This window comes from Oryctolagus cuniculus, chromosome 5, assembly GCF_964237555.1.
Source record: "Oryctolagus cuniculus chromosome 5, mOryCun1.1, whole genome shotgun sequence".
Taxonomy (NCBI): Eukaryota; Metazoa; Chordata; class Mammalia; order Lagomorpha; family Leporidae; genus Oryctolagus; species Oryctolagus cuniculus.
In genome coordinates, this window is record NC_091436.1 from 51,180,715 (window position 1) to 51,204,174 (window position 23,460).

At 41.2% G+C, this 23,460-nt stretch overlaps 1 protein-coding gene across 3 annotated transcripts in view; it reads left to right on the plus strand.

Annotated features, from left to right (window-relative positions):
- Positions 1–5,343, plus strand: part of MAN1A1 (mannosidase alpha class 1A member 1) — a 218,455-nt gene extending 213,112 nt beyond the window's left edge. For 2 of the 3 annotated variants that reach the window (XM_008263299.4, XM_008263300.4), the window contains exons 12-13: positions 2,110–2,225; positions 2,623–5,339. In XM_008263299.4, coding sequence (XP_008261521.1) covers positions 2,110–2,225; positions 2,623–2,749 — 243 coding nt within the window. In that variant the 3' untranslated portion in view covers positions 2,750–5,339. 3 annotated transcript variants of the gene reach the window in all.
- The last annotated feature ends 18,117 nt before the right edge of the window (positions 5,344–23,460 follow it).

Consider the following 23,460-nt stretch of genomic DNA (forward strand, 5'->3'; position numbering starts at 1 on the left):
GAGGTGACAGGTATGTTGGTTGGCTTGATTATAGTAATAACTTCACAATGTGTGTATATCAAAACACAATGTAAAATTTTTATAAATAACATCAAAAAGCTAGAAAACTTTTAATAACTGATGAGAATTTTAAAAGGTAAATAAGGGCCGGCGCCATGGCGCAGTGGGTTAATCCTAGGCCTGCGGCGCTGGCAACCCATATGGGCGCCAGTTCTAGTCCCGGCTGCTCCTCTTCAAATCCAGCTCTCTGCTGTGGCCTGGGACAGCGGTGGAACATCTTGGTCCTTGGGCCCCTGCACTCACGTAGAAGACCGGGAAGAAGCACCTGGCTCCTGGCTTCGGATCAGCGCAGCTCTAGCCGTTGTGGCCATTTGGGGAGTGAACCAATGGAAGGAAGACTGTTCTCTCTGTCTCTCGTTCTCACTGTCTGTAACTCTACCTCTCAAATAAATAAATAAAAATCTTGAAAAAAATAAAATAAAAAATGAAAAGGTAAATAAAGAGGGCTTCTGGAAGGGAAAACAGCACAAGTGGCAGCCAATCCTCTGGCACTCATGATGTTGAAACGCAGGTTAGTTTACATTGTTACCTGAGTTTTCATACCCACACTGTCCAACCCTCCTTTTTTCCAAATACTGATTATGTTCAGACAACTGAGAAATGTAGGGTCATTTCTTCCCAGTGGCCAGTGCATTCATCCCATCTTCTTCCATACAAAAGGAAAAATATGTTTACTTTAGGAATAAATACCAGTCACATTTCTCCACCTACCTTCCATTCTCTGCTTTTGGCTCTGTCACCAGTATCACTTTCTAGTACCCTATACTCAATTTTTAAGAAGTAAGATGTTCTGGGGCTGGCGCTGTGGCTCACTTGGTTAATCCTCCGCCTTTGGCACCGGCATCCCATATGGGCGCCAGGGTCTAGTCCCATTTACTCCTCTTCTAGTCCAGCTCTCTGCTGTGGCCCGGGGAAGGCAGTGGAGGATGGCCCAAGTGCTTAGGCCCTGCACCTGCATGGGAGACCAGGAGGAAGCACCTGGCTCCTGGCTTCGGATCGGCGTAGCTCCAGCTGTAGCGGCCATTTGGGGGTGAACCAACGGAAGGAAGACCTTTCTCTCTCTGTCTCTCTCTCTCACTAACTCTTATCTGTCAAATAAATAATAAATTTAAAAAAAAATTTTAAAAGATAAAAGATGTTCTTATTTTAATAGCAGCCGTTTTTGGTCTAGTACATTTCCTCAACCATGGATTTATAATCACAGTTACTAACTGTCTCAGTAGAACCAGGAGTCAGCACACTTTTTCTGTAAGGGCCAGGCAGTATAGGCTTGACACAATCCAGTCTCTGTTGCAGCTACACAACTGTCATTTTATGCAAAAACAGTCCAGACAACATGGAAACGTAAGTATGGCTGTTGCTCAAAAGAAATAATTATCTGCACAAATAAAGAGAAGGGTCAGGCGTTTGGCGCAGTAGTTTAAGTCACCATCTGGGTTACCGACATCCCATGGAGTGCCTGGTTAGAATCCCAGCTACTCTGCTTCTGATCCAGCTTCCTGCTTAATGCACAGCATTGAAGGCAGCAGATGATGATTCAAATTCTTGGGATCCAACTACCCAATGGCTACAAGTGAAGTTCCTGGCTCTTGGTTTTGGCGTGGCCAGCCCTGGCTGTCACAGACATTTGAGGAATGAACCAGCCAATAGAAGTTCTCTATCTGTCTGCCTTTCAAAGAAAATGAAAACTGATCATTTTTTAATAAATAAGTAGGAGGCTAGATTTAGTTTGCCAGAAATAAATGTTGTCCATAGTTTGCCAAATTCTCCTCTAGACTATAGAAGGAAATGGTCAAAATCAGTGAAAAGTTACTCCAAAACTAAATGTAGACATCTTTCCAATTAAATAAAGCATGCTGTCTATATATACTTTGACTTCACATATTTTATAGCATTTGTATTTTTTGGTTTTTAAATTTTTCACCTAGAACTGTTACAAGTTTTCATTCAATTTCAATCTATTTTATCTGAATCTGATGATAATAACCATTAGTGACAATCAATTTACTGAAAAATGACCATTTTTTTCTCCTCCTCTTTGTTCTTTAGGCCCTGGAAAGTCACTGCAGAGTGAATGGAGGCTACTCAGGCCTCAGGGATGTTTATTTCACTCATGAGAAATATGATAATGTGCAACAGAGTTTTTTCCTAGCAGAGACACTAAAGTAAGTGAAAATGGTTCTAAAAATATGTGACTGAGATACCTGAGCTCATCGTCTTTGTATATGTCATTGTCATGAACACATCCAGTTAATACCAAGTATGACTGATTCAGAATGCCATTCTACGTGCACAGCAATCATTACAGGTGCTTTCAAGCCTTGCTAAATTCAATGAGTTGAGATAGCATTGCATTGTGCTCATACACCAACACCAAAGCACAAACTCGCATCTTCATTCCATGTTAGTGAGTACATGTGCAAAGGGTTTGATACACCTCACCGTTGTCCTGTTCTTCCGTGAGTTGACTGGAGACATTGATGTGGTTTTTGCTGTGTCTTTTTGGCTTCACTGCCCACTGTGTTCTTCTTGAGCCTCATATTCTCGTATTTCTCTCACCAGATATTTGTACTTAATATTTTCTGATGATGATCTTCTTCCACTGGAACACTGGATCTTCAATACTGAGGCACATCTTCTCCCTATCCTCCCTACAGATCAAAAGGAAGTTGAAGTGAAAGTGAAATAAAAAGATATTTTATATTTTACTCTGCTGTATTTCCTTCACTGCATACCTTAATAATTCCTTTTCTGATAATCAGGCACATGAAATTTTATTAATGTCTGTGTTATTCTAAGTTGTAAAATTGTTTTGCAGTCTTTTATGTTTATTATCATAAGCATAAATGGACCTAAATTCCTAATCATGTCCTTTATTATTCAGTCAGTGGATCAACAGGTTTTTGTTTTTAAGTAATCTATTATCTCTGGAGTTCAAGAAGGGATAATATTGTTTTTAATAAACTGAGTAGAATGGTATACCAGTGACTTCTTAATTACAATTTGATTTGACTGCAAAACTTTTTCCTCCTCTATGAGGAGATGATGTCTGCTTTAAGCTGTAATGTTTTGCCATGTTGCAAAAAGCCATAATAATAAATTAAGTATTAAAAAAGCTTTTTCCTTTTCAATTTCTTGTGAATCTGGTTTGTCTATCCACCAGAGACAGATCTTATAACTGTGACAGCTTCCGTATGCGGGTCTATCATTATTTGATAGAATATTTCACTCACATTGCAATTCAATTAGAACATCATCCCAAAAGGCTCATCTCATGTTGACCTCATTTCATTAGAACTGCAGTATATTTTTGTTAGTTCATTATATTAGTGTTCCCTATTTTGTGAATTTGTTCTTGATTTTTATTTTAAATGCAGTGTGTCACTGCTGGATCATGTACTTCCTAATTTCTTCCATCCCCCACTACACAGCAAGGTGAGCTCTCAAGTTTTCACAGAGCTTTTCTGTCACTGAATTATAGTTTTTAAGTAGAAATAGTATAACTGTTAGTGTGTTGAATTGGGTCTCTGAAGAGAGAGTGAGAATTTCATATGACCTTAGTTCATTTGTTTGCATTTCATCTTTAATTTTTTTTCTTGAGAAAAGAAGTATTCTGTTAGATTCAGATTTGAAAATTGCCCTTTCTTAAATGTACTAATTTATTTCATTTCTGTTTATGAAAGCAACATTTGACTCTGGAAAAAGGTTTGGCAAATTTTTCTATTCATAGTCAATTAAGGAAAACCTAATAAACTGTCGGGCTAAATAAGAATATAATTTAACTATGGTTAAATTCAAAATCAAGATCCTAACCTAGAAGCAACTTATAGGAATGGACACTCTGAATCCACCACAATTTGATCTGCAGCGAATCAAAAAAACTACATGATTCTTCTAAACATTAAGTTTTGAAATGTGAATGGTTTCCCCAAGAATGGATTGATGGCACCTTGTATTCTCTTACATTGGTTCATGTAACCTTTATTTCCATAAAAAGGCTATGATGATGCACATTCTGAGGTACAATGACTTCACCTAAGTTTAACATACAATGATCAAACAGATCAGTGTAATCCATGAATTACACTGAAGCTTATGAAATTGCTGTGTTTGTAGTTTTAAAAACTGCCCCAGATCAGCAATTTCATATGGTTTAACCTAATAATTTTGACACTTGTTTTCTTAGCTGTCAATAAACTTAATGGTTTGAATATTTCAGCTGTTAGGAATGTTTCAAAAGATTTCCTTTGTCTGGACAGGATCACCTTGTATGACCTCCTTTTCTCCATCCCCACCCCCTCCCTAATATTGTGCATTGCTTTATATCAAAGAGTAAATTAGTAAAATTAGCCAATGAAAAAGATCCTTCAGAACATCGTTATAGCCACGTTCATGTGTCTCTGTGACCCAGAATAGCTTCCTGCACTCATATTTTCAGCTCACCTAGTGAAATAAATGGATTATGAGTATCCTGTTTTTCCCAGAACTTTAAGGCAAAATATGAAATTATTGCCAAAATTGGGCCATGAGTATTTATATTACAATTTTCATCTGAATGTCCTTGGACTCACAATTGAAATTAACTAATTTGCTTTCCAATTTAATTTGAAAGAACACACAGAGCTGAGAAGTATTTCTGCAGCAAATAGGGTATTAAAGCCAAGTGGTCTGTACACACTACACTATAATGTACCATTTGTATCCTGATGTAAGTAGACAAGAAATCATACTATTTGTCACTCCACCAAAGGCAAGAATAAAATTTTTTCAGTTTTAGAGTTTGAGTTTTTTTAGCCTAAGTCCCAAAACACCAAAAATGTAAACAAGATAAGAGATTAATATTAGGGAGATATGATTTACTTAAAATTATACTTTGTGTTAATTATTTTAGACAACTGAAGTCTTCAAGTAGACAGTAGCTTTCATTCATTTTCAACAGAACTGTGCAGTTGAATTTACATATGTATTCACATCCTAAAAGATGAACAATTAAATTAGCACTTCATTTCGTGTTTATACAACGATATGCTTTTTATATACTCTGTGCAATTAATATTACACATGTAAGTTGTATGCCAATTTACAGAACTCCATGACTTGTCATGATTTTTTCATGTGTATTATCTTTTTTACATTGTTTTTTATTTGTACATAAACCCATTCTGTCATCTCCAACTTTATATAAATCTAATGTTATGGGAAACATAATAGATTGACACATAATTTTTAAAAATTATATTTGTAAAATTTCTCTATTGTGAATAAAGTCTTTTAATATATCTCCTCATGTGTTATATTTTTTCTCTTTTTAAATAAGCTTTATGTATATCTAAAGGTAACTTTTTCAGTTGCAAATGGAAATATTAGATCCTATTAGAAATTACATACTACACCTAAAGAATATTGACAGGGAAGCATTACACTCGACAGCGTTAGGTCAATCAAAGACCTTGATTAGGAATCTGCCATGTTCAACACCAGGACATAAAAGGGTGGAGGAAGGGAGATGGTGTCAGCACAAAGTCCAATCATTGTTCTTAAGGCTACAATCAATCACAATCAGACCAACCCTACACCCCACCACCATCAAACACAAGAGTATTTGGTTGGTTAATTCTGCTGTAGAGGATCAGAGAAATAGGAGGTCCAAAGGGTTTGAAGAGTCTTGGTAGAAGAGAGAACTTCTTTTGAAAAGCCTAGGCTTTTCAAATTTGTTACTGATTTTCCAACATTTTAGTTGCTGTCCCCATTGCTTGGAGCTCTCTTCTCCAATATTTACACAACTCATTCCTCATTTCATTCAGATCTGTACTTATCCACCAACCTATCAGAGTAGTTTCCTTGACAATTCAAAATTCCCCATCATCCTTTGTCTTTTACCCTATCCTATTTTCTACTTCCATTTGCTATATTACATGTTTTTTTCTTTATTTGTTTACTGTCTGTCTAACCCTTTACTTTTCAAACCCAGTGGGAAAAGAAACTTAACTTTATTTGGCCTACCCCCACGTAGCCACTCAACCCCATTGCTCTATTTCTAGTGCCAAAAGGAGCATCTGGCACTTGGCAGCACACAGGCAAAGTCTGATGAACCAGTTCACAAATCAGTGAGCCCCCGTCTTATATTCTTAGACTTTGTTGCAACTGTTTGCAAATGTATTTTAATCAGCAATGTTTTTGTAATATTATAGTAAATTTGTTTGGAATAAACTCTCAATCAACAGATATTTTTAAACTACTTATATTATTAAGATACCTAGTATGAGCCTGTGTAAAAATACAAAAAAAATTGTAGAAACCCAGTAAGTCATAATTTTGTCAATATAGTTTTTTAAGTGTTGCTAATATATATGTGTGTGTATATATATATATATATATACACACACATACATGGATGGATGGATGAATGGGTGGATGGATGGACAGATGATTGATAGATAGATATAACTATTTTAACAACATCAAGCAAAGGAATTCTTTTCTTACCTAACATAGAATTAGTCAAACAGGAATCTTCTGAATCCAGTTATTTGTAACACAACTTACGGTGGTAATCAAATTCTTGAAATGTATTCCAAGCATGATTTTTATTTATACTAATCACAAGCCATCCACAGCTAAATGACAGCTTGGCAACCAGTCTATCTACTTTCAGATAAAGATCTGTGTGTAGATTTACAGTTGTAGAAAAGTTAACAAGATGAGTCTTTTTTTCATTTAGGCATAGAATTCATAGATATACTTGTCATTCCAGTTCCCCAGGTTGTGGCTGAAATGTGAGGGCAGGGTAGGGAATCTTACTTAAACTTTTCAGTTAATGTAATGGCCCAAAGACTGGTTTTTGTTTTTCCAGGCTCATTCCACCCACACTAGCCAATATGTGAGTCATAATTTTCTTTTCATTTTTTAAGTTTTATTTATTTAAAAGAGAGGGAGAGACGGAGTAAAAGAGAGGGGGAGAGAGAGATGCTAGTTAGATGCATTGGTTCATTCTCTAGGTGGTTGCAACTGCCAGGGCTGGGCCAGGCCGTAGCCAGGAGCCAGGAGCTTCATCCAGTTCTCCCACATGGGTGCAGGGGCCCAAGCACTTGGCCGTCTTCTGCTGCTGTTCCCAGGCCATTAGCAGGGAGCTAGATCAGAAATGGGGCATCCATATAGGATGCTGTTGTTGCAGGCAGTGGCTTTACCTACTACACCACAACACTAAACCCATGATTTTCAAGATCATATCAAGTATCAGATACGCATTTAAAAAAATTAAAACTTTCTGAGAGTCTAGACAGCCTCTAGCCTAACTCTCTTATTTTAAAATGGGGAAATTAGGGGGATTTTCCCAAGTTCAGAAACCATTGTCCATCCTTGCTCTGTGAGGCCTGACACAGGAATTGACAAGATTTTATGCTAATCTAGAAGAGTAATATGGGTGCATATATTATGTCTAACTATCCATTCCAAAATAAAGATAGAAATTGAGAAAGATAAAAGTTCAAATAGAAGGCCGGCACCACGGCTCACTAGGCTAATCCTCCGCCTAGCGGCACCGGCACACCGGGTTCTAGTCCCAGTCGGGGCGCCGGATTCTGTCCCGGTTGCCCCTCTTCCAGGCCAGCCCTCTGCTGTGGCCCGGGAGTGCAGTGGAGGATGGCCCAGGTGCTTGGGCCCTGCACCCCATGGGAGACCAGGAAAAGCACCTGGCTCCTGGCTCCTGCCATCAGATCAGCGCGGTGTGCTGGCCGCAGCGCGCCGGCCGCGGCGGCCATTGGAGGGTGAACCAACGGCAAAGGAAGACCTTTCTCTCTGTCTCTCTCTCTCACTGTCCACTCTGCCTGTCAAAAAAAAAAAAAAAAAAAAAAAAAAAAAAAAAAAAGTTCAAATAGAAATTAGCAGTTGGTCCACTGGTTTGTATCTCTGTCAAGGTGTAGGAGAATAACTTGTAAGGCTTTACTAAAATGCAGATTCAGAGACCTCCCTTAAATTTAACAAATCAAAACTGTGGGGCCCTGGAGTATCCACGATGAACTAGCTCTTTGTGTTATTCTCAAGCATATAAAAGTTGAGAACCATAATTTTAAGCTATAAGTAGATGGAAGTTCCAACTAGCTGAATGAATTAATAACAAGTCAGGACACGTATCTTTTCTACATTTTTCTTTCTATACCCCTAGGTTTAAGTACTTGACATAAGCTTCATCACTCTGGGAACACAGATTCACTCGTTCACACTAGCACTTAAGAACAGTAAGTTCTATACCTAAATCTTAGAAACATTCACTCTGGATTTTTAAATATGATTCTTTCTTATTAAGGAGAATCTCAAATGAATTTCAATCATTGATCATTCTTGTTTTTATTCAATGATTGTTTCACTTGCTTTCTTCCTCCAAAAGCTTCTTGTTTTCAGGTTTATTCGTTCATTTATTTATTTATTTGAAAGGCAGCAATATCTAGAGAGAAAGAGAGATCTTCCATTCGCTAGAGCTTCTTCTGGGTCCCCACATGGGTGCACAGGCCCAAGGGCTTGGGCCATCTTCCACTGCTTTCCCAGATGCATTAATAAGGAGCTGGATCAGAAGTGGAGCAGCCAGAACTGGAACCTGCACCCATATTGGATGCCAACACTGCAGACAGAGGCTTAACCTTCTAGGTCACAGCACCAGCCCCCAAACGCAGCTTTTAAAGTCATCTCTAAGTCTGCTGCTTCTGCTCTTGCTGATTTTAACACGACTGTTCCTTGTACAGATGCCACAGAATCCCTAGCTAGGCTGTGTCTCATGTAAATATGTGAAATCTTCTTGAAAATGACCTCTGGAAAGCACCTACATTTTCTTCCTCTCCCTATCCTGCCCCCACCACAGCCCCATGTTCTTACAACCATTGCAATGCTAATCATCAAAGATTTGTTAGCCTGCTGTTATTATTATCACTTTGAATCCTTTTAAAACATGGCATTACTTACTGAATAAATTAACTTAAATTTGTGTCGCAGATCCATTTAATTCCCTGGTGAATTCAAATTACCATGAAACATTAGAAAACTGAGATAGATATATGACTTTCTAAAAAACTTTTCTACATACCGGGTATTTTGCCCTCAGGCTATGAGCACATATTAATTCACAACTCTACAAACAGAGCCATGTACTGCTTTTCAAATAGCATTTTCCAAAGTGGCACCTGAGAGTTATTTGTTTATTTTGTTTTTTCTAAAGTCTTCTGGGAGAAACATGGGAGTTTCCTCATATACAGAATCTTTGCGAACTTCATTCCTGACTTTCCGATTCTTTTGGAATTCTTGTGGAAAATAGAACATGTAATTTATAATCACTTCTTAGAACCAACAGGAGAGATCTCCATAACAACTTCTTTAGGCAGGTACAGCGCAATGGGTTTGCTTTCACGTGTGCAACAGCGTTGGCTTTCTGGAACCCCAGGCTTTCTAGGAAGTGACAAGAAGCAAACAATCTCTGCTTTGCTTTGCTTTGCAAAGGAATCTCTTCCTTCCTCTTTACCACGCTGCCATTCAGCACAGCACTTTAACCTCATTGGTTAAATAAACCATAAGTGCACTCTTATTCACCTTCCTTTTGCCTCTTGCTTTCGCCAAATTGATAGCTTTTTCATTTAGATAGGGCTTTCTGAGAGCGGTAAATGTTCATATATTTTAGATGTCCCCACTAAAACGGATTATAGAAGGGTAAGAAGGTAGGGGCAGTTGAGCCAATGGGAAGCAGATTTCACTAGGAGTTGAGATAATTAGGTCACAAACTTAATGCTGCTATTGAGTCCCTGGGTGTTTTGGAAGAAGCCCTTGGAGCCTCCACATCCCAGTGTCCTTGTCTGTGGAATGAGAGGCGTGATGAGCCCAGGCATTGCAGTGGGGCTGTGCAGCGAGTGGTGCCTGCTGTGGAGCCTCAAACAAGAAACTGTAGTACACACACCCGCAATTTTCCATTCGTGGACCAGAGACCAGCACACCCAAAATACAAGATATCCAAGCTTTGGCTATCATGATGAGATGAGAGTAATCATGTCTATTTGCCAGGCAATTAAAATAGCTAATATAAATAAAATAGCTAATATAAATAAAAGTTCTCAGCACTATACCTGACAGGATTATGCTTTCAGTCCAAGAGTTTCAGCCCTACTTTAAGGTGTTTCATTGTATGAAAAAAATCATCTCTCCTCTCTTGGGAAGCTTCCAACTTGTTTTGTTATGACAACACATTGCTATTATTTTGCTTGCTCTTTCCGACTACCCTAGGATTTTCTGGATGCCTTTGTTCAATCAACCTGCTTCAAAAACATGCTATTGCTCATCTTCTAGGGTTAGAGTTCAGCTCTTATTTTCTGACATAAGAAGACAGAAATAGCAAGCTCCTCCTCTTCACACCTATATCATGTACTAATTGAACTTTTTTCCTCTTGTCTTTTATTTACGAGCAGGAATTTTCAGCATTTGTAGAAGACATAGGGATCCAACCACATGATTATTGTGCTGATAAGCATATTATTATCATTTAGTGTCACTCCCCCACTCGCAGAGGAATGACACCGGATGCTGTTTTCTTTCTCCAGCCCTTTCCAGATTTGCTGCCGCTGCCCCGCTTTCCCGGAGGAGCAGCACCACTGAACTCTCCGACCGACTCTCTCAGGGGGGCCGGCCCCGCATATTGACTCTCTCCCCCTTTTATAGTCCTCTCCCACCAATCCGTGCTCCACTGCCCGCGCGCTGAGCACACCACTCTCTTCCAATTAGTGGTTGGGTCAGGAATCAGCTAATTGACGAAGCAGCTGTGTAAGATTTGTTTACTCTCTCTCAGCGCCATATGGTGGGAGATCAGACGCATAGAGTTAGTTTCAGTCCACAGTCTCAGTACTTATTTGTCTCCCAGGTGCTGCGCCATGTTGCGGGAGACGGACCCTGCTCCCCACAGATCCCCCTTCTTTTTATTCTTTGTGGCATTGATATGCGCTTGTCTTTGGTGCCCCGCAGCACATACTCTGCTCTGCTAGAGTTGCCCGCAGGTGCTTATCGCCCTAGGCAGTCCGAATCCAAGTCCTCTCATCGCCATGTTGTGGGGAGGCTTTCTTATTTCTATTTTATTTCTCTCTATTCCCCGGCATTTCCTGGCTCTCTTACTCTTTCTCTCTCCCGTGGCTTTTTTCCTGCACTTTTAGTCTCTTTCTCACGCCCCCCCCCCCCGCCCCCGCGGCTTTTTGTCTCTGTCTCTCTCTCCCCTGCGGCTTTTCCAAATCATGGCCTAGCTTTCGTCTCCGCTACAGCTTAGCTTTCGTTTCAGTGACGGCCTAGCTCTCCCGCGGCTTTTCGTCTTTCTCTCCCTGCGGCTTTCTTCCCGCAGCTTTTTGTCTCTGTCTCTCCCGCGGCTCTTCCGAATCACGGCCTAGCTTTCGCCTCCACTACAGCCTAGCTTTTGTTTCCGCTACGGCCTAGCTTTCCCGCGGCTTTTATTTTTCTTCTCCCTTCTCCTTCCCGGCTTTCTCCCAGCAGTCTATCCGAGTCACGGAACCACTTGTCGCTCCCCAACTCGCGGAGGAATGACACTGGACGCTGTTTTCTTTCCCCGGTCCTTCCCGGATTTGCTGCCGCTGCCCCGCTTTCCCGGAGGAGCAGCACCACTGAACTCTCCGACCGACTCTCTCAGGGGGCCGGCCCCGCATGTTGTCTCTTTCTCCCTTTTATAGTCCTCTCCCACCAATCTGTGCTCCACCGCCCGCGCGCTGAGCACACCGCTCTCTTCCAATTAGTGGTTGGGTCAGGAATCAGCTAATTGACGAAGCAGCTATGTAAGATTTGTTTACTCTCTCTCAGCGCCATATGGTGGGAGATCAGACGCATAGAGTTAGTTTCAGTCCACAGTCTCAGTACTTATTTGTCTCCTGGGCACCCCGCCATGTTGCCGGTCGGACCCTGCTCCCCACAATTTAGGTCATTTGTGTATTCAAATAATCCATGACTGCATCAATTAACATCTGTGTCTAGATTAAAGGGCAGTTTTATTTTCATCCCAGAGTAGCACTGGAGCCAACAAAATCAATTTTATGAACTGGGAGGGATTACTGAAATAACTCTCTGAAAAAGCCAAAATTCCTTCCTAAATCAGCTTATACGTTTGACAATCACTTACAATGACTTAAAACTGATCATTTCCAAAGAAAAGTGATTTTGAATGAGAGTTTATGTACCCATTTTTTACCTACCCTAACCTCCAAATCTCGTAGTTTCTACATCACTAAGGATGTGAATTTTGTCTAACACCTTTTCTTCCACTACTTTCACATAAGAACATAATGTAACCAGACAGAAAACCCGAAGGTTCTTGTCTGGTGTGTATGCCAATGGAAGCATGTAGACAATGGTTTTAGCTGGAAGCAGAAAGGAATTTTTTTGGGTTGCGCAAACCAGCACGGTTATCTAGTAATCCAGGCTCCTCAGATAGCAACCTGCTTCAGCCAGGTCATGGCTTGGGGCGTTGTCACCCCTGGAATGTGTTTTCAATCAGTTGTGACTGCATCCACCTGCAAGGACCTCTAGCTGTTTTTAACTCTGATGAGAACAGGGTTAGGGAGTTTCCTCTGGGGACGGGGAGGGCGACATGAGGAAGACATCCTGATAGCTTTTGAAGAGGGGTTTGCAGTTCTGCCCCCAGATCCTGCTTCATGAATTCCCCACGGTTCTCTTCCCCTGCCCTGCACACCACCCTCTTACTGGCCTTCTCTTTTCTGCACTCCGCCTGCAAAGGCCCTCAAAGCCTGTCTCCACTCTTCTTGGAAAATGTCTACTCCTACTATCAGTCCCAATTACCTAGCTGCCTCTTTCGTACCCCCAATTTGTTCTTGCTTCTGGGATTTGAAAGAACTGTGTGTAAGCTTCTAAGCACATCCATCAGATTATATTGTCATCATTTGTTACATTCATTCCTTCATCCACAAATACTTATGAAGCACCAAAATGTTTCAGACGTTGTCCTAGTTCCTAGGAAATTCAGCAGTGCTTCTTGCTTTTATAGAGCTAAAGACCAGAAAAGGTAAAAACACAAAAATAAATGATTTTTTTAATTTGAAAAGGAAGTTGTCATGATTTTTCAAGGGTTAATATGGCATCTAGCACATATTTCTTTTCATTTCAGCTACACCCTTCCATCTTTCACATAGGAAGTATTCCATGAACATTGAGGGAAGAATAAACAAATTGTACAGAAATGGCAAAAGGTACCAAATTTTTTGTTCAAAAATATAAATAGAGCTTTCATCTTTGCCTGCATCAGAACACAGCTCCTCCTATGCTCTGCTAATTCAAAGTGGTACTTCCACCTGTGAAGTTGAGTACAGATTGTATTTTTAGTGAATAATATAGAGTTTACCCTAATTGTGAGATACCTAATTATAAGTTGTCATTAGAAAAATTTCATCACTGTATTTGCAAAAGTAAACATTCCAAAAATAGGTGTTTTCTCATCTTTTGTTACATTCAACTGTCTTAGGCAAAACCCACAGGAGTCCCAGCTGCATTCCTCCATAGTAATTGCTTGTGAAGCACATGCTGTCATTAAGAGCAACAGACACATCAGAGACTCCAACTCCAGGACAGTTAGGCTTGTTCATTTATTTGTGGTTTGTGGGAGCACGGGAAGAGGTAGTCAGCAGTTGTCGGTTTGTTCTACCATTACAGACCAGGGCCATCCATTGGCATGGCTCCTTCTCTGAGGCTGGCTTACTCTAGGAAACTAAACACTGGAGGGGCACCGTCAGTGACGAAAAAATATTGAACTTCTCTGTAGTGACTGCTGCCTCTTATAATCCTATCTAGTAATGGCACAAAGGAGTCAAGGACTAAAGTAAATCCCTTAGTACTTATATTGTTATATATTTTCAAATAAGTTTAGCTTTCTTCTCCCAAGCTAGCCTGTTTTCAACTATCCAAGAAGTGACAAAAATGACTGATTAGAATTTCACCCACATCTGCTTTATCTGTTTGTCTCTAACCTTCATAGAAGGTGCTAATATAAATGAGCCAGGAAAGGTAGGGGTTGGGGTGGGGAAGGATAAAAGATCTCAAAGAGATTAATCAGGCCCTGGAAATCTGTAAGTGAATTTTGTCACTATTATAAATCAATATACAGAATTTCTTTAAACACTAGATAAAAACCATATAGTATGTCAAAACCATGATTAAAAGGTAGATAAACATAATGAATTCTAATAAGATCTTAAATTTATTTTGCTGCTTTAAAAATATATAGGTTATATTGCTCTTTTTTTCCCTCTCTGTCTCCTTCATACAATGATGATTACATTAAGGAGAAGTTTTGAAATTTCCACAATATATATCTGGGCTTTTAACCTCTCCCAAGGATCAGATAAAGACTGCCAAACCAAAAAGCATTCTTGGCCCACGTACACAGCTCCTTCTTTAAAAGGAGTTTCAGCACGCCCAGGCAGGAGCAAAGACTTCCCCAGAGTCTATCTATTGATTAACTGTAGAGGATACTCTGTTTAAATGAATTTTGAATACTCTCTAAAATGAATGTATTATTCTACTGTGAGATGAAAGGCATAAAGGGAAAAATATGAGCCGTAACTACTCCTCCTCCACCCTGAAAATATAGTACATTTTGTCCATGATATTTCTATAAAAACTGGAAGCAGAAACAAATAAATCTGTTTGGCAATGAGGCTGTCTCTTTCCTCCTGAGAAGTAAACCCAAGCCCAAGTGCCAATACCACTCTGTTAGACACAGGTCTTTTGGTGGCTCCCCAGTACGCATTAAAACTGTGTGGAAGGCTGTGGTTGACCCACTGATAGGTCTCTCATCTGACAGGAGGTGAGGAAAACTTTCACTTTTCTGTGATTCTGATGCTTAGAAACACACCAAGATTCCTCGAGAGAATTCTGTGGAGCAGGCAACATGTAGTGAAGAGATTAGTTTGAAGTGAGAATTCCTCCAGTGTTGTTCTGTGGTCATTATCTTTGTAATTATGATAAGTGGTACACCAGCCAGGAAAACAGAAACCACTCTGTCTCTGAAACAAAATATTTAACACAAGGATTGTGCACCACTGATTCCAGAGCTGAGATACCACATGGGGGGATGCTGAATTCTGATGACCATGCAGATTTGAGCCATACAGGATGTCACTATCTGGGCAGGAGCTGGAAAGACACAAAGTAGAAGTAAGGTGATCCCAGACCACTCATGGGAGCCAGTGCATGAAGCAGGTGCACAACCGAGGACTTCCCAGCAGGCACTGAAACCAGAGAGAAGGAAGAGTCTAACAGGAGCTAGACTCAGAGGTGCGCAACTGGCAGAGACAACTTAAAAGAAAGGGGAGAAGTACCCTGGCTTCTCCCTGTCTCCTAACCTCCAGTCTCCTGGCAATGTCTCCCATTGGTCAAGACTGCCAGAAAAACCACACAAAGGAGTCCGGAGAACGTGTTCTCTGAGATACAGTGCCAAGCTGGGGAAGTTTAGGAAACACCATGAGAGAAAACAGGTAAAGGTCTATCAAAGTGGCTGTAGCAGCTCACTATTCACCGTTTGAGACATCTGCTTACCTTAAGAGTCTTGCTTGAAATAAACAAGCCTCAATACCACCAGCTTCTAGAAGCTGACAGATTGAGAGTCTTGATTGCCGCGATCTGTGTCCTCCCTGACGACACAGCAAAAACGCCGGATGTATTTTTAAGCGAGCATCCTCTCCTTCAGATTCAGTAGTGAACTCGCTCATGAGACGCTGTATCGACCCATCCATCATACAAGTTCAAAAAAAAGACCTTTAAAAAGTGCTGTCGCTTCAAGGATAGACTCAGAGAAGGAAATCTTCGAGTCTATGAAGCACTTGTTCTCAGAGAGTAGAAAGAGAAAGGCCTAAAATAAACCTGCAGAAGCCACAACCATCAGAATGATCATTTCAGACATTAGTGATGAAACATTGGCCATCCTGCCTTGGATCACAAGTGATCCTGACTCCAGATTTTCACATGAGTGATAGTAGCACTTTCCTAAGCCTTCATGTGCCAACCCAAATCCATCAGCCTAGTTTTATATTCTACTTAGTGGAGCATAAAAATGATGAAAGCTAAATGATCATGCAAGAGACAGAATTTTTAAAATTTGTTTTAAAGACACTGACTCTATTGGCTTAAGAATATTCACCAGCCTGAAATCCTGTGATTTTTTTTTAATTACCTAGAAGACATTTTGGCACATTTTATTCTCCATTTCTCACTGGGCTTAGATGGCAACACCTCCTCTTTCAAACTCACTTTGAATGTTACCTCTGACATTGTCTTTTTTCTTTTTGTTCTGTTTCTGCCTTAACGGGTACACTTATTACATGATACTGCAATTATTTGTTGCCTGTCTTCTCTCGCTATTAGTGATTTAGACCAAAACAACTTGTCGAAAGAGATTTAACTTTACGAATTGGACAAATCTAAGTCGGTCAGCACTGTAATTTAGTCAAAATGTATACCCTCCAGTCACTGTTGCCAAGTTCGATTATTTTGTTATAGAATAGGTTGTTTTGCAACACTCTATGGATCCAGAATTAGGTATTTTTGTCATTTTTTTCAGAAGTAGTATTGAGGGTTTGTCTCACTTTGTGCTTATTTTCAGCTTGATTGTTGCTACTCTATGTTATTTTTAATAGGGAAAACTTGATATATCCAGAATATCCAATTTAACAGACTGACTGAAACAAAATTTCTCAGAGACAGATTGAAGTAATTTGCTAATTGACTGGAAAACAATATGTAAGTTATGTTCCTTTTTATAGGAAAATATAAGTGTGCCTCTTCATCCTTGAGTTTAGCACATAGTACCTAATAAGCATATAATGAATATGAATATGATTTTTAAACTTTTTCCTTCTAAGTTCAGCCTATATCAATAAACAGCACTTGTTCTTTGAAGCATTCAACAAATGTGTCTCTTAACTGACCAGAGATCTTCCTAAAAGCCCTTAGCCTTTGCATATATGCCGTGGTTAAAGCTTAATTCTACCAAGCTAAGATGCTGTTTTTCAAAATGAGAAATAAATGTTCTCTCTTTCCCTTTTCTTCTCTTAGACAGAAGTCTATTTCTCCAATTTCTGGTTCTTCTTGTTCTACTACTCCTACTCCCCAAATGTTACTCAAAAGTCTCATTATACATAAACCATATGTCAGGACAAGGTTATCCCTTTCATAATTGTTTTCTGCTGAACTCTAAGAATTTTATTTAGACAACACTCTTGAGGGACTTTCATACAAGCATTGTACCTTATTGCTAAAGGCACAGCGAGCTCATCAATTGTTCTTGAGTAGTTGTCTACTTCCAAAGGCTAAATAAGACTGTGATTGCAATAGACATCCTTTATAATTGATCCTGACAAAGTGTTGACTGGTTTTATTCCCAGTATATGGTGCAGGAGATGTGAAATCTAATTTGGTATATTAATGAACACTAATGGTCTATAATCAGTTTATAATAAGAAATCAGTTAAACAAATAAGAAATTGGCTTGCTTAAAATATAATTAATAAAATTACAAATTCAGATCAGAATTTAATTGCTTTTGACAAGACCTTCTTTGGAGTTACACCTAGGTCCTCAGAGTACAGTGGAGAAGTATTTCCTATTTTTAACAGAATTCAAAAGGTCTTACACATACTATGTACCCCAAAAATATCTGTCCTGCAAAAAGTAAGCAGGCAACCCTTTTTAAAATGCATCATTGAATGAAACAAGAACAAAGAAATATTTTGGGTTATGAACAGAAGGTCACATTTTAGAACAGTTTCTAAACAAAAGATTTTGTTGATGTTTATGGTTTCATCTACTTGAAAGATGGGGGCAGGGCAGGGAAGGGAGAGAGAGAATCTTCTTTCCCTTGGTTCACCCCCCAGATATCCACAACAGCCAGGTCTGGGCCAGGCCAAAGCCAGGATCCCAAAACTCCATCCAGGTCTCAAGATTGCTGACAGAGGCCCAAGCACTTGAGCCATCATCTTCTGTCAGGATATATTAGCAGCAAGGTAGATGGGAAGAATAGCAGTTAGGACTTAATTTAGCACTCCCATATTGGATGTGGGTGTCCCAGGCAGCCTTAAGCCATTACACTACACACCTGCCCCCATGCAGCAACTTATGTGCTGCAATATCACCTACTAACTTTGTTGAGGCATTTTTGAATGGCCAATGCAAATAATTATAATATCAATAACAATATTCTCTCACTTGTCTTGGTATAGTATATCTTCACATATAATATTTTATTTAATTTTTCCAGTAGAGAACATATTATTCATAGATGTTTGCAGCATGGATGCATGTTTGTAGAACATAATTTCCAGAGTATACTCCAAAAAAGACACAGACAGAATAAATCTCAACACAGTGTCGGATGAGTTGTGGTTGACCTAGGGATTGAGCCTCAGGAGGTATGAATGTATCTTTTAGGGATGAGGATCCAAAATTTTGGCCTGAGTCTCAGAGGAAAAGGAGAGGCTGTGTTTTGGAAAGCAGTTTTAGGCAGACATCACGGCTAACATGGAGACTAGGAGCTCCCTACATTAGAGTTGTCTAGATCCACTATTTGGATCTGGAGAATTTTGCTAAAATTGCTCTTTTTTTTTTTTTTTCATGCTCCCAGTTAGCATACAAAGAAAATGGTGAGCCTGCTTTTTGTCCATGAAGGAGCTTTCATTAGAATCACAAGGAAAGAGATGCACATGTAGGAAAGGAGGTGGAGACTGTGAGGAATTCACAGTGCGTTTTCTGCTAGATCAGGTGAACTGCTCAATGGGCCACGCTCACACTGTGTGCTGGTAAACTGTGTGCTTTAGGAAATTGAATGTAGGCCATCCATTGCTTAGGACTGCTCAACTTGGGATTTTTGACTACTTCATTTGATGGAAAAGTGATATACAGTCAGTAAAAATTGTACTTCGAATTTTGAATCTTGATCTTTTCCCTGGCTAGCCATGTATATTGTGTTACTCTCTCGTGATCCTGGGCAGCTGTAGCAACCACAGTGCTCAGGCAGCCACATGATCGCAAGAGGAAACAGTTGGCACTCTACAGCATACAAGAGGACGTCAAATGGTTCATGGAAAGATGGATTTAAAAGATACTTTATTTTGATGCAAAAAAATTTGAAATCTGTGCATAGTTTTTTCATAGTAAAATTTTCCAAGGACTTTTTAAAGACCTTTGTATGGTAAACTGTAACATTCAGCAAGTTAGTAGTATAAAGTGTGTTTTCAGCTTAGGGGTACTATACAATGGGTTTACTTGGATATATCCAAATCATAAGTCAAGGAGCATGTGTATTGTCTCTTGAGTCACCAGGGTACTATGTAAAAGTTTTGCATTCTTTGTTAGGTGATCATTGAATCGTGAGACACACATCAAGATCTCCCATTACGAAGCAACTCATGAAGAGAAAAGCTATATACATTAGGAACAAAACTAGGAGAATCATCTAGAATCAATTAGAATCATGCCACACTATTTCCAAGTACTGAGATATTTGCAGATATCAACATCTGCAGTAGAACATTGTTTTCATTAAGGCCATTTTCCAAGTGCTGGTCCCCAAAACATGCATTGGTTTCCTGTATGTCATCAGCAAGGCTATTTGTGTTTGTGTTCTGATTTTTCCCATCACAGCATTCCCCCAAAACTGTGCTCCATAGTTATATGTGAAATCAATCTCTTACAGAGATTTATGTGGAAATAGATGCCACAAATAGGAAATGCTGAATTAATCCCATTACTCTCTTTTGTGGGAAGGAAATGCTAGTTGTTGACCTAATACCAGCCTAACTGGCTGCTCAGAGACTGGGTTAATATGTTCCAAAATGGTATTCCTGAATAGTTGGTATGTTCATTAGAACATTAATTCCCAGAATAACCTAGAAACACTAATGGTAAGCCAGGAAGTATGAGAATAAATATGAATATTCCCTTTCACCCAGCATTCCTACAATGTGTAACTTTTTTATTACCAAGCTACTGAGATTACAAGAAAATTGTCCTTCAAGTCAACATAAACAAGGTCAGCTAATAACAGGAACAAAAACAAGAGAAGCAAAACAGAAATCAGAACAACAGTGTAGCAAGAAATCAGGTGAGTGGGAGTTCAAGAGGAATTGGTACTGAGGAAACTGATTCAGCCCTGAGCAGCTGAATGCCTGCATCCTCACAGCTGGCTGGCTTTTGCCCCCATGGGCTAGAGCTCCTCAGTCAAGATCTCCTTTCCTAACCCTAAGCAAAACCAAAACAGGACAAAACCACCACAGTAGCACAGCCCTAGGAAGCAGCTGCATTCCTGCCCAGAGAGCAGCCAGCCCAGTAATGCATGATTTCCCTGCTCATGGGCTTCTCCTCACACCCTCCAGGCTCCACCCTGAACTGGCACCTCCAGCTCACGCCTGACAAACTCCCTGTTGTTTCCGTCCATCATTTCCTAGAAGGCAAATACTTCGAGCTAAGGCTGGAAGCCAGCTCTGGCTTTGACAGGGGTCTGACTTGGAGAGATCTCAAGCGCATGTCTTGATCGTTCAGTGTGGGCCCGGCAGTTTGTGCTGTTTCCAGAAAGAGCTCACTCAGAACACTCCAAGGAACAGAGATCTGGATGCCCTGTGTCCCGGAGCATGCCACCTCATTAGAACATCAGGATGCCAGCAGCAGGAGGGCCATGGGGCAAACCAGTCACCCAGGAAAAACTAGACAAGGCCCTGTCTTGGCAAACTTGACTCTGGTATCTCTGTTTGGAGGGAGCAGTCTGAAGAGAAATCTAGTTAACAGGCACCTCAATCTGCAGACAGAGTGCTTCCTACCTGGCCAGCCCATGAGCTCTGATGAGATGCCAAGAGCCCACCTCTTCATCTTACTAGGTCAAGGCTGGAGTAAACTTTCATTAAGTGGATTCATCAGCTATGTGATTGAGTGCCTACCATATGCCAATCACAATTCCATGTGCTTTTGAGATATCAGTGGACAAAAAGACCAAATGCTCTGCTCCTATGCCACTTCTGTCTAGCAGAAGGTGATAAATTTCAGAAACAAGTTAAGTATATAAGTATTAGGAAGTAATAAAAAATCTAGGAAAATTTTCATTTTTTGAAGATGTATTTATTTATTTGAAAGTCAAAGTTACACAGAGAGAGAAGGAGAGGCAGGGAGAGACAGAGAGATCTTCCATCCACTGATTCACTCCCCAACTGGCCCCAACTGCTAGAGCTATGCTGATCCGAAGCCAGAAGCCAGGAGCTTCTTCTGGGTGTCCCACGTGGTTGCAGGGTCCCAAGCACTTGGACCGCTTTCCACTGCTTTCCTGGGCCATAGCAGACAGCGTGGAGCAGCTGGCTCTTGAACTGGCTCCCGTATGCAGGCCACAGCTTCACTTTCTACACCACAGTGCCGGCCTGAAAAATACCTTCTGACGGGAGCTGTGAGAGCTGAGAACAAGTGGGAAGGGCTTGACGTAGCACTCAGGGGAGCCCGCAAACATATCAGTGGTTTTTCTTCTACCTCTTCCACCCCAAATTGCACAAGAAATACAAAGGAGCCAAAAATTAGGACTGGGAAATGAAAGCTGTGCCCTGCAACAGAGTGGCAGAGTGCAAATATTTTAAATAAAATGTTTAAAGAAGTTTGTTTTTTATCAACAAATTTGACCTTTTTCACTGCCCTGGACGCCCAGCTCCAGTCAAGAGCCCAAGCTTGAGGCCATCTCAGTCTCCGCAGTGGGTAGAGACTGTGACCCAGAGACCTGAGGTCAAAAGCAGAGTCCAGGAGAGGGGTCATCTGTTCCCCAGGGTTTTTCCTTTCTTCGCTGGTCTCCTCTCACCCCTGCCACGCCCTTGCCTGTCTGGGACCTAGGCTGGGACCTAGGCTGTGCCGTGGAGTTTAAGCCTGCAGCAAAGTGTCTTCCCTGGTTGTGTGCAAAGAGCTCCCTGGGTACAGACCAGCAGGTTCCTGGGACCCAGAAGGGCACCCTGGAGAGGCAACAGGAGCAGGCGTCAGGCCTTCCCAGCTGAATGCTTCGCTCTGGAGGACCTAGAGTGCTACCCTTTGGGGCCTTCCGTGGGGGCAGGGTACACGTTACAGCCACTCTGCAGGGCTTCTCCCTTACAACCAATGAGAGGAGACAAAGAGGAAGCAGCGTCCTCTTCCTGCCTCAGAAGAGCAGCTCTGGGGGCGCGGGGGGGGGGGGGGGGGGCGGGATTGTGCAGAAGCCAGAAGCACAAATTCTTACAGGAAATTGCCTCTCTCCTTCACACAGACCCTTCCCACTAGGAATGAGCCCACCTTGGTGAAGTGCTGTGGATTCCTTTCTGGAAGAATCACAGGCTCTGGTGTCCTCTCCAGCCCTGCCATTAGGTCAGCATGAGCCCCAAGGCCAACACTGAGGGAGACAAGAAGCCGAGGAATGGCAGGAAGGGGAAGGAGCCCTCTTGGCCTTCCCAGGAACTATTCTGCTTGCATGTAAGTGAGTTCCAGGAATTTTCCATCTACTCATTAGCCAATAGCTGCCCCATTCCCCATTCCCTTCCAAGAACTAGCTGTGTTGTCCCTCTCTGTTCCATATAAAAAAGTATTTGACCTCCTACTTGGAAATCAGGTAGGAGCCTCAGAGAAAGCGACCCTTCATCTGTGTTTACCAACATGAAGCTTAGGAGAAGAACTGGACAATGACCCTGGCTTTGATTTGTATGCGAGTTGGAGGGGAGACAGGACGTGAGCTTCAGGAGTGAGTGCTTAATTAGTAGCATGCATGGTATCGTTGCCCCTCGTGACCAGAAGGAAGGAGTGCCAGGAGATCTGGGAGATCCCATGGCAGATGAGAGATTTAATGGGGTCAGCAAAGAGACCGGACTAAGAAAGGAACATAGAGGGTGAGTGGAAAACAGTTTGCATCCGTGGGTGGGACTGGCTAAGCAGGGTGTGAGTCTTCCATTAAGAAATTATTGAGAAATTCAGGGTCATTGGAGGCTTCACGTGCTGGGCTGAAGTTGATGATGAAGGAGCAGCTGCCCGGCCCTCTGCACTTCTCTTGCATGCAGCCCACAGCATGGCACTCACTCAGTTTGTCACCAGGAGCAAAGGCTGCCCTGGTCCCACCGAGGAGCAGCCACAAGGAGAGACTTTCTGCAGCAGATCAGATCTCTGGGGGACATCTCGACCTGGCTACTCTATTTCTGGCAGACAAAGAGGTCAGCCAGAGGAGGGGAAGTTCTGCATATGAAAATAATGTCCGTGCCTCTGGAGGGAGGGTGGAGCAAACTGGCTCTGAAAACTCACAGATGGCAAGCTCAGACTACACTGTTATTTTTGTTATTTTATTTTGCATTTCCAAGTTCCAGTCACAGTGGCCTGGGAAACAGAGAACTG